This window comes from Odocoileus virginianus, chromosome 12 (genome assembly GCF_023699985.2).
Source record: "Odocoileus virginianus isolate 20LAN1187 ecotype Illinois chromosome 12, Ovbor_1.2, whole genome shotgun sequence".
NCBI classification, from domain to species: Eukaryota; Metazoa; Chordata; class Mammalia; order Artiodactyla; family Cervidae; genus Odocoileus; species Odocoileus virginianus.
In genome coordinates, this window is record NC_069685.1 from 13,858,583 (window position 1) to 13,870,990 (window position 12,408).

Genomic DNA, 12,408 nt, shown 5'->3' on the forward strand with positions numbered 1-12,408 from the left:
CATTCCAATCCCTAAGAAAGGCAATGCCAAAAAATGCTCAAACTACCGCACAATTGCACTCATCTCACATGCTAGTAAAGTAATGCTCAAAATTCTCTAAGCCAGGCTTCAACAGTATGTGAACCATGAATTTCCAGATGTTCAAGCTGGCATTAGGAAAGGCAGATGAGCCAGAGATCAAATTGCCCACATCCGTTGGATCACTGAAAAAGCAAGAGAGTTCCAGAAAAACATCTATTTCTGCTTTATTGATTATGCCAAAGCCTTCAACTGTGTGAAACACAACAAACTCTGGAAAATTCTGAAAGAGATGGGAACACCTGACCACCTGACCTGCCTCTTGAGAAACCTGTATGCATGTCAGGAAGCAACAGTTAGAATTGGACATGGAACAACAGACTGGTTTCAAATCGGGAAAGGAGTACGTCAAGGCTGTATATTGTCACCCTGCTTATTTAACTTCTATGCAGAGTACATCATGAGAAACGCTGGGCTGGAAGAAGCACAAGCTGGAATCAAGATTGCCGGGAGAAATATCAATAACCTCAGATACACAGATGACACCATCCTTATGGCAGAAAGCGAAGAAGAACTGAAGGGCCTCTTGATGAAAGTGAAAGAGGAGAGTGAAAAAGTTGGCTTAAAACTCAACATTCAGAAAACTAAGATCATGGCATCTGGTCCCATCACTTCATGGCAAATAGATGGGGAAACAGTGGAAACAGTGACAAGCTTTATTTTTTTGGGCTCCAAAATCACTGCAGATGATGACTGCAGCCATGAAATTAAAAGACGCTCACTCTTTGGAAGGAAAGCTATGATGAACCTAGACAGCATATTAAAAAACAGAGACATTACTTTGCCAACAAAGATCCATCTATTCAAAGCTATGGTTGTTCCAGTAGTCACATATGGATGTGAGAGTTGGACTATAAAGAAAGCTGATTGCCGAAGAATTGATGCTTTTCAACTGTGGTATTGGAGAAGATGCTTGAGAGTCCCTTGGACTGCAAGGGGATCCAACCAGTCCATCCTAAAGGAAATCAGTCCTGAATATTCATTGGAAGGACTGATGCTGAAGCTGAAACTCCAATACTTTGGCCACCTGATGCAAACTGACTCATTTGAAAAGACCCTGATGCTGGGAAAGATTGAAGGTGGGAGGAGAAGGGGACGACAGAGGATGAGATGGTTGGATGGTATCACCTACTCAATGAACATGAGTTTGAGTAAACTCCGGGAGTTGGTGATGGATAGGGAGGCCTGGCGTGCTGCAGTCCATGGGGTCACAAAGAGTCAGACACGACTGAGTGAGTGAACTGAACTGATAAAAGACATACAGAAAAGTTCAAAATTATAAGTATACAGTAGATATGTTATCATAAAGTGAACAAAGCTAATAAATAAATAGGTAAAACATAGAATTATACCATGGAAGTCCCCATTCATGATTCTTCTATGTGATCAGTTCTCCCTTTCTCCCACCGTAACATCCATACAAATGTTTGCTTGGCCATGCAGAGAGAATGGGACTGACTGTGATCTCTGTGGTGGTTGTTCAGTCGCTAAGTCATCTCTGATTCTTTGCAACCCCGAGGACTGTAGCCTGCCAGGCTCCTCTGTTCATGGGCTGCTAGTGATAAGAATCTGCCTGCCAGTGCAGGAGAAGCAGAGACATGGGTTTGATCCCTGGGTTGGGAAGATCCCCTGGAGAAGGGAATTGTTACCCACTCCAGTACTCTTGCCTGGAAAATGCAATGGACAGGAGAAACTGGTGGGCTACAGTCCAAAGATTGACCACACACGGTGGGGGGAGGGGGTGTTGTAGGAAACATCCATACTTCTTATATCCACAAACTGCCTGTTTTACAGAAATAATTTGCTTTCCTTAAACTATGCTTGTGGAACTTATCCATGTTGTAATGTTACTTGGAGGTCATTTATTTACACTGCTGTATAGGAATATAATATATGATATACCACAGCTGATCTATTCTACTCTTCATAAATACTTAGATTATTTCAAGTTTTATGCTGTTATGAACAACACTACATTAGATCTTTTCAAACGTGTTCTGTGAACACATTTTTATAGCTGTAAGCACAGGTCCAGTTTTCAAAGATACTGCCAGTTTTCCAAAATGGTTTTATCAATCCACACTCCTGTAAGGATGAGACTTTACATTCTACATTCTCATCAGTATTTGATATTTCAATATCAAAATTTATTCATTTTATGAGCATTTAATGGTGTACCATTGTGCTTTCATTTACATTTTCTGATGATTAATAAGGTGCCTTTTTGTATGTTTATTAGAAATTTGTTTTCTTTTGAAGTGCCTGCTTCTCTTTTTCCCATTTTCTATGAATTGTCTTTTTTCTTTTTTTTATTTGTAGTTATTTTATATATTCACTTGTGAGTTGCAAATATTTTCCACTCCATGGCTTTTTCATCCTGAATGGTGTCTTTGAGGATCAGAAGTTTTTAATTTTATGTTATCCATTTTATCATTGCTTTTCATGACAAGGGCTTTTTGGGTCCTATTTAAGAAATCTTTCCATATTCTTAAGTTTTGAAGATATTCTTCTAAGTAATCTTTAAAAACTTTTATTTTGCTTTTGTTTAGATTTACCATACATTTGAAATATCTTTTTGTACATAGTGTGAGGTAAAAGCTGTTCCTTTTAGTTTACATGATTATCCCATTGTCCCACTATAATTTACTGAAAAGCCCATTCTTTCCTCACTCCTCTATAAAGTGCCTGCCCACCTTTGTCTATGGTGACTAACTTATCCCAGTTTTTCTGAGTTTCCTGGTTTCAGCCTGAAAATTCTACATTCTGCGAACAGCCTCAGGAAAACTAGGATATATGATCATCTTCCTTTTGTCATGAATTGTGTGTGCATAAATATGGGTCTATTTCTTGAGTCTCTCTTCTGAATAGACTAATAAGCCCACTCTGTCTTAATTAGCTTTATAATCAACTTTGTTATCCTGTATAGAAAGTCATCCTATCATATTCATTTCCAAGAGAGTCTTGACTATTTTTATAATTTTTTCATTTCCATTTTAGAATCCTCTTCTCAATTAATAGAAATAAAAATTCCAAGATTGGGAATGCACTGTTTATATACATCAGTGTAGGGGAAATTAGGTGTTCATAATTTTGAGTTTTCCAAGCCATGAATTGTTTATGTCTTCTTTAATTTCTTAAGTAATGTTTTATAGTATTCTGTGTGGAGGTCTTATATAATTATTATTAAATATTAAAAAAACTTATTGTAAAAATATTATTGTATGTGGTGGTAGTTTAGTCGCTAAATTGTATCTGACTCTTGTAATCTCATGGGCTTTAGCCTGCCAGGCTCTTCTCTCCATGGGATTTTCCAGGCGAGAATACTGGAGTGGGTTGCCATTTCCTTCTCCAGGGGATCTTCCTGACCCAGGAAATGAACCCAAGTCTCCTGCATTGCAGAGAGATTCTTTACCGACCGAGTTATGAGGGAAGCCTCATATTATAATTATTTTATATTATATATAGTATTACATAATATGTAAACATATTATTGTATGTGTCATTCAATTTTATATTCTGATACTTGTTCTTTATACATGCACTTGAATTTGATATATTGGCTTTATATTCAGGTGACTAACTAAATTCACTTATTAATTTTAAAATTTTGTAGGTAAGTTAAGCATTCTTAATTATTTTGGACTTTCTACATGAAACAGGTGGCTGGCTCTTAGGCTATAGTTTGCCAAACTCTGCTTTAGTCCAAGTTCACACTTCTTTTCCTGGAAAGGAGTCTCGTCTGCCTGTCTGGTGTGCTGGATGCATGGTGGATAGAGCAGGTGGTCCAAATTGCTGCTCATGAGCACAGTATCAGACTCAAGCTTTCCAAAGCTGTCCTTCTTTTCTTGGATATTGAGTCAACTGTGCCAAATCTATTTCCATCACTCTTTATTTCTTTGTGTAGATCTAATTTTCCATCTAGTATCATTTTCCTTCAGCCTAAAGAATTTTCTTTAACATATCACATAGTGCAAACACTCAAGGAAAAAATTCTCAGGTTTTGTCTAAAAACATCTATTTCACGTTTGTTTTGAATGACATTTTCACTGGTGAAGTGGAGTGATAGTCACTCAGTTGTGTCAGACCCTGTGACCCCATGGGCTCTTTGTAGCCCACAAGGCTCCTCTGTCCATGGGATTCTCCAGGCAAGAGTACTGGAGTGGGTTGCCATTTCCTTCTCCAGGGGCTCTTCCTGACCCAGGGATTGAACTCAGGTCTCCTGCATTGCAGGCACACTTAACCGATTGAGCCACGAGGGAAGCCATAGGAAATATTCAGTAGGTAGTTTTTCCTTTCTGCACTTTTTAGATGTCATTCCATTGCCTTTTGGCTCGCATATTTTCTAGTAAGATGACTGCTGTCTTCCTTCTATTTTTCTATATTGGGGATCACAAACTTTTTCTGTAAAGTACTTTAGTAAATATTTTTTGTCATTCCAGGCTAAATAGTCTGTGTCACAACTACTCAATTCTGCTATTGTCATGTAAAAACCACTATGGATGATAGGTAAACAAATAGGTGTGTCAGTATTCCAACAGAATTTTATTTATGAAAAACCACACAGCAGAATAGATATGGCTTGAGGTCTGTATATGGTATGCTAAATTCTATTCTATATATAATGTGTTCTCTTTCTCCAGCTGCTTTTAAGAGTTTCTCTTTATCACTGTTGTTAAGAAATTTGATTATTATGTGATTGGGTGCAGCTTCTTTTATATTTATTCTCCTGAGGGTTCGTTGAGCTTCTTGGATTTTCCGTTTCTTTATTCATTTTGTTCATATTTTTCTTCACATTCTTTTAAGGTTTGTCAGTTCCTTCCTTTCCATAATTTGAGCCTGTTTCTACTGATTGGTTTTTCTTCTGGGTATGAAGAAAAATTTTTCTTTCTTATTTTTCTTTGAATGACTGACAATTTTTTACCAGATCCTCAATATTGTGAATTTTACTTTCTTAAATGCTCAGTTTGTTGTATTCCTTTAAAGAGTGCTGGACTTTGTTCAGCATGCAATTACTTACACATGAGTTTGATCCTTTCAAGGTCTGCTCCTTTTTTTTTTTCCAAAAAATTTAAGTGTTTATTAATAGAGTTAAATATAAACCTTGACCTATTGACTTACAGAAAAATAGGGTCTTTGGGGAATCGTTTGTACCTGGACTACAGTTACATGCTCATGTACCATGATTTACTGGGGTGCAGAGTCTTTCCCAGGAAGAATGAGACTGGAAAGGACATCTTATAATCGTAACAGGGAAATGATAAAAGAAAATCTCATATATTGAGATATAGAGAAGTCATTCTGGCTTATACATGAGTTAACTTGAATTTTATGCTAACTAAAATAGGCTGCTTGTGTTAAGACCTGCTTTTAATCTTTGCTGTTGTAAAGCAGCAGTCCCCAAACTTTCTGGCACTAGGGACTGGTTTTGTGGAAGACACTTTTTCCACAGACCGGGGATGGGGGATGGTTTAGGGATGATTCAAGTGCACTGCATTTATTGTTGAGTTATTTCTATCATTATTACCTCAGCCCCACCTCAGATCATCAGGTGTTAGATCCTGGAGGTGGGGGACCTCTGCTGTGAAGGAGCAGTCTTTACTCTAACTCAAATTTACTCCATTACTAAGCTATGGTATCTTCAAGAAGCACAAGAAAACCCAGGATAAAACGGGAGACTAGTCAGTTTGGGAGGCTGGTATGAGAAGACTTGAGCATATTGACAGATGAGCAGGAATTAGTCACATGAAAGCAGGGAGGGAAAGTCGGGTGAGGGGAACAAAGTGCTTACTCTTACTTGCATGTGGAAAAGCCTGGAGATGGTGAGTATATGTCTGAGTAAGAATTGGGCTTCCCTGATGGCAGGGATGGTAAAGAATCTGCCTGAAATGCAGGAGACCAGGATTTGACGCACAGTCCAGTATGACATGGGAGGACAGAAAGGGGAGAATGGAAGAGCTAAGGCTAGTAAAATAAGCATAGATTAAACAGGCATAGCAAATGAGTTTGCTCAGAACCATATTTCTCAACTGTTGGCATTACTACCTACAGGTTTTAACAGAGTGGGTCTCACTTTAAAAAAAAAAGATATTTGGAGTGCAAAAGAATAAATGATACAGTTTATAGAAATTCTATTTCATAGTTTACTGCAAACCTTTATTAATATGTAATTTGCTTAAATCTTTTGCTTACATTTTTCTCCTACTTGTTACCATCCCTCTTTTGGAGCACTGACTTTGGAGTTCTGAGGACATGGATTAAAATCTCAATTATGATTTTGAAAAAATCTCAATTTCTGATTTTTTAGCTGCATAATTTTGAGCAAGTTCCTTAATCTGAGTCTTTCTTTCTTTATTCATAAAAGAGTAAGGGAGGGCAAAGGTATGAACTCACTTACAGGGCTGGTATAAGTTCAAAAGACACAATCATCTATCAGTATCCACTACATTATCATCTGGTTGACACTTAGGCTGCTTCCAAATAATTAAATTACTAGTTTTAATCTTACTTAATCATTCAACATGCTACTATCCTTGGATAAAAGTCCTAGAGAAAACAATTCCTTTTCTAGCCCAGAAATTCTCAACAAAGGCTGTACATTTAAATCATGTGAGGAACTTCAGAAATTACTGATGCCCAGTCGCCATGTAATTTAATAGGTCTGGGGTGGGGCCAGGCATGGTAATATTTTTTAAAAACTTTCTAAGTGATTCTAACATTATGCATGGTTGAAAACCACTGATCTACCCAGGGAAGGCTAACCTTTTCATCTCTCTGAAATCAAGGTGTGTGTGTGTCTAGCACACAAAGCAAAACTTGAAAACATGAGATTTATTAAGAGAAAAACAACTGCAGGCCATAACTGACACTGATGATGAGAGTTGGCTACACACTTGGCTGACTTCTTCGATTCTATTTTTAAAGTTAAATCCACACTGGTTATGTAACACTGGGGCTAAAGGTTTTACATAACAAATCCTTTTGATTTTGTAAAACCCAGATAGTTGATTTGTTGAATAAAAATCTTTATTTCATTTCTTTAAAACTATTTCTATAACAGAATTTCCTTTTACACAGAAAGCCTGAGGTTTTTCTTTATAAGTTAACTTTTTTTTTAAAGAACTGTTTACTTCAAATCCTTGTTTTTTAAAAATCCCTCATTCATTTTGACTTTCATTCACTTCCAAAAAGGAGTCTATAAGAAAATTAATAAAACAAAAAATAAGGCTAACATTATGATGATATGACAGTTTGGTAAATGCATTATAAGAATATATAATATATATGTATATATACATAGAAGAGCCTTTTAGACTTCTTTTTTCTTTTTTTGGACTTCTTTTTTAAGATTCATTGGGTTTTGTTTTGTTTTTTTTGGTTTATTATCTTTTTTGCTTTTAAATTTATTTTTTAAATTGAAGTATAGTTGATTTACCATGCTTCAGATTACAGCAAAGTGATCCAGTTATATTTAGTTAGATATGTGTGTGTGTGTGTGTGTGTGTGTGTGTGTGTGTGTGTAGGTATACATATACACACACATTATCTTTTCAGATTCTTTTCCAATATGTTATTATAAAATACTGAGTACAGTTCCTTATGCTATAGAGTAGGTCCATGTTGGTTATCTACTTTACACACATAGTAGTGTGTACATGTTACTCCCAAACTCCTATTTTATCCCTCACCTTTCTACTGTGGTTACCATAAGCTTGTTTTCTATGTCTGTGAGTCTCTGTTTTATAAATAAGTTCATTTGTATAATTCTTTTTAGACTCCACATATAAGTGACTTCATATGATATTTGTCTTTCTCTGACTTACTTCACTTAGTATGATAAACTCTAGGTCTATCCATGTTGCTCCAAATGGCAGTATTTCATTCTTTCCTATGGCTGAGTACTATTCCACTGTATATAAACACATTTTCTTTTATTCATTTATCTGCTGATGGAGATTTAGGTTGCTTCCAAATAATTATTACTATAGTTGTAATTTTAAAAGGAAATCTTTAACTTCCAGTTTTTGGTAGTGGTATAAAGTTAATCTAAATAAGCTCAGTAGTATGTTTCTCTTTTTCTTCTGTGCCACACCACACAGCACCTAGGATCCTAGTTCCCTGACCAGGGATCAAACCCATGCCCCTGAACTGGAAGTACGGAGTCACTGGACTACCAGGGAAGTCTTCATGCTCAGTATATTACATAGCTAGAATTTCATCTTTGTTATCATTTTGAATATTCAATTACCCTGACACATAAAAATCCTTGAATGACTTGCTATTCAAAGATAAAACTTTATGTAGGTTTAATTGTCTTTATGCAAGTTCCTAGTAGAAACGGTTGAATCTAGCATCAACCCACCAAGTATTAAATGACTTTACCAGTTTCAATAGATGTGGATTGATATAGTCTGACTATAAATCATTTTCTAGCCAGTGGATAACTGAACACATAGCTTAGACATTCACTATTAGAACAATAGGAGGCCACCAAGTATTAAATGACTTTACCAGTTTCAATAGATGTGGATTGATATAGTCTGACTATAAATCATTTTCTAGCCAGTGGATAACTGAACACATAGCTTAGACATTCACTATTAGAACAAGAGGAGGTCCATAGGAAAGAAACTTGATAAAATTCCTTCTGGTTCAGTGATTTGCAGGGAAGAGAAATCTCAATTCTGTAAAGAATTTCCAGTTTTTAACTAATTCAATCAGTTTTTCTAATCTTCCTGATGACCAGAAACAGGTTAGGAATGGGAAGTAGTAGAATGAAGATGAGGATATCTGTTTTTAGCCACTGCCATTAAAAGCTTGGGAAAAAGATAAATCCCAAATCAACAAAGAACATTCTTTCCTTAAAATGTTTTAAAAATAAATATATGACCAATCTTCAGAACTATGTATACCATGGGTAAGTTAAAACTTTTAGGAATGGAGACAATTGGGATAATTCCTGAATACTGTATAATCAAGACCTAGAAGAAAGTTTCCAGTTTCTTGGCAAAGAAAATGTGGGATGGTAGGGGCTGACATTTTGACATTTTATCTGAACTGTGAAACAGAAAGAACTGTGCAAAACACATGACTCAAAAAAAAAAAAAAAAAAGAAAGAAAGAAAAAGCCCAAATGTACAACTCTGAAAATACATGATCAATGTTTAATATTCTGAGGATTAAGTAAAAAAATCAAAAAAAATTTTTTTACTTGACCAAGTTCATTTCCTCTGAATTCTTATAAGAGTTAAAAACAAACTATCACACTTTTTGATTTAGAACCATCAGATTTTACTTCAGGAAAATCTAATACCTTTCAAAAGTTATAATTTTAATGTTAGCACAAAAAATTACTTCCTAACATTTCATTTTAGAAAACCTTTTCCGCAGCCAAAGATTCTTATTTTTGAATTACAGTACTGCAAGGCACATACAGAACTCATCTCCTTCAAAACACACAGAAGATATACTCCCTGAAATAGAATTTTTAAAATCCTCAATTAGAAATACTACAAAGTTAGCAATTTTTAGGTAAAAATGTGATTTCTACAGGATCATGCACCTTTCTTAAGATCAAATTCAGCACATATGTATAAATAATCTTTTTAAAACATTTTTACTTGAAATGCAGAGACAGTGATGCTGAAGACAGCACTGAACAAACCTGAAAAGTACTACAGCTCGATAAAGTTTATGTTATTGCCTTCATAAGAGACTGTATCATCGCTAGTATTCTCAAAGACTTGAATTTAATAATGGGGTAACTACAAAGGGAATAAAATATTTTCTTTCTTTTTAAATAATATTTCCTTCACCTCCAACACACAATTTTTTTTATAAAGGATGCTAAGTGAAATCTATTTTCTGTTCAGTAAAACTGAGCATAGGACCATTTAAATGCCTCTACTAAATTTAATGCAGCTTCATTAGGGACCAGGTACATATTTTCCTCTGAAAATTTTTGGTCAAGCATGTCTAACCATAAAAGCAAATGGAGTTTTAAGAGGTAGATTTTTTTTCCCATGATGCATTTTGTTAATAGATGTATTGTCAAGAAAATAAAACAAGCACTGAGTGTGTTTTCTTAAAGTATAAGGGTCTAATGAAAAGAAAAATAAAAGATAGATATGATATTTGTTACAGTCTGACATTTTAACAGTCATGGTATTGGATGTTTTGTGACCAGTGCATTTTGGACTCTCAGCATCAAAATACGAGTCTTCCAACCGTATTAAATCCTCCTCCACCCCCACCACCAGTTGGTCCACAGCTTCCGGGTGGATCGTTGTCATCAAACCCATTGGGCCGAAATGAACAGGATGCAGATGCAGCTTGTAGGGCCCGGGCTCGAGCATTCAACTCTTGTTCCTGAAATTTAAAATAGTTTTTATGACATTAAAACTCTAAATACCGTGGATGAGTATATCACCTATAAAAATATTTTTAAGTTGCTTTAATCCTTAAGTATCCTTCAGATCTCAGTAACTTTAAAGATACTGATTACACTAATCCTTAACAAATCGTACTAAAGTACGATCACAGATAGGGCAAAGAAGATAGAGAGCAAAATCCTGGTGTAATTCTATGGAATGAAAGATCCTAAAGGCCATTCTTTGTCAATACCCCACTTTAACTGAAGCCCCACAGTCTTCAGATTTCTCTATAGAAACATCACAGTTCTTGCAAAGCTCATCAACAAATACAAGAATGGATTTCTTTCCTAATACACAGAACATAAAATTCAAAGGTTATGACAATGGATTATCTACTTTCCGTCAAGTGGGGCTGTTTTGGAAGTGGGTGATTACAGTAAAAGGTATAAATAATGAAAGAGGGCTCAATTTTTTCCTGCCCTTTCCTCAGAATATTTCTCAGTAAATAACAGATCTCATCTCAAAAACATTGCTAAAGAAAATGGAGCCTGTCTCCTTACAGTATTACTTAAAACCACCCCCTACCAGATTATTAGAGCTTTTATAAGGACTCATATTCATCTATGTGCCAGACACATATTAAGTGCTCAGTAAATATTCATGATCTCAAACTGGAACACTATTAGGTACTTAGCCATGAAAGGAACAAATATGAATAAACATTTATTTATAAATTGCAAATTCATTTGGCAAGGTGTTGAACTGGATTCTAAAACTGGCACAAACTCCTAGGAAGAATAAGCAAAATATTCTGGCATAGGTCCATTTTCTGGGAAAGAGTCTATAACTCTCAAATGAGGTCATTAGTGTCAACAAGGGCTAAAAGCCACTGGTAACAGCATAACCCTTAACTGGTTAGGTATAATCACCCTGAAGAACTCTCACAGTGCTGTCAACATTAATAATAAGAACTGTACTATTTCCAGCTTTTCAACTAAAAGTCCAATTAGTTTGCTCTTCCTGGCAATGTAATGTTCAATTCTAGCTAAATTTTCTTAGTTGACTATTCTACCCTCTTCATGAGATGCCTGATTTTTACTATGGAGGAAAGACCTCAGGCTTACCCTGACATCTGTCTCCATATTATGGACACCCTGGTTTCTCAGGAAGCATGCATGACCGCTGTGTGATGCCACACAAAATGATCAACAACCACATATTTTTATGGCTGAATGTGGTCATAGATAAGAATCCTTATAGCAGAATGGCCTCATTAACCAGTCTCTGATAGACCCTTAGAAAGGCTTTTAAAACTTAATTTACAGGATATTTCTCAAAAACAATTTTTCCATTAACTCTACCATTTACAACATTTATAACTGCTGGCTCCTCTGTATCATGTCTAACCACACAATATTTCTCAGGGATTATATTAATTTATTCCTCAATTTGTAAAGTTAGAGTAAGATTATGTATATTTGACAGATAAAAAATAAAAGCTGCCATAGAGATTATCAGAAATAGACACGAAAATAAGGACAGAAATACTCCATTCTGGCTCTATAATATATTAAGCTATCTAAACAAGCAATGAAAATATGGTTCTGTATCTAAGAAACAATATTTGGTTTAGGATACAGATCATGTTCCCAAATGAAATAAATAAACTGAGTAAATATGCAAGGCAGAGTTCAAGAAGTTCTCCTCAAGAAGATCTTGCCTAGACTCTATTCAAAAGTGATTTCCCACCAGAAACTATGTTGAAGAACCTACACAATACAAAGCTGAGTAACCCCGCTGCTTCTGAGACACTTGAAACCCATATTATGTCATACTTTAAGATAGAGAGTTTCTCAAGGAAGTAAGATTCCATTTTTACTTTTGTAGTTATTTATATAAATACATGGCTGATGGAGAAAAGCATATGATATTCTGTTTTCAGAAGAAAAACTTCAACTATG

The 12,408-nt window shown here is 35.5% G+C and overlaps 1 protein-coding gene across 1 annotated transcript in view; it reads right to left on the minus strand.

The window, feature by feature from the left end:
• Nucleotides 1-9,218: 9,218 nt before the first annotated feature.
• Nucleotides 9,219-12,408, minus strand: part of USP38 (ubiquitin specific peptidase 38) — a 34,167-nt gene continuing 30,977 nt past the window's right edge. The window contains exon 10 of the mRNA XM_070474814.1: nucleotides 9,219-10,442. Coding sequence (XP_070330915.1) covers nucleotides 10,281-10,442 — 162 coding nt within the window. The 3' untranslated portion in view covers nucleotides 9,219-10,280. The remainder of the gene's footprint in view (nucleotides 10,443-12,408) is intronic.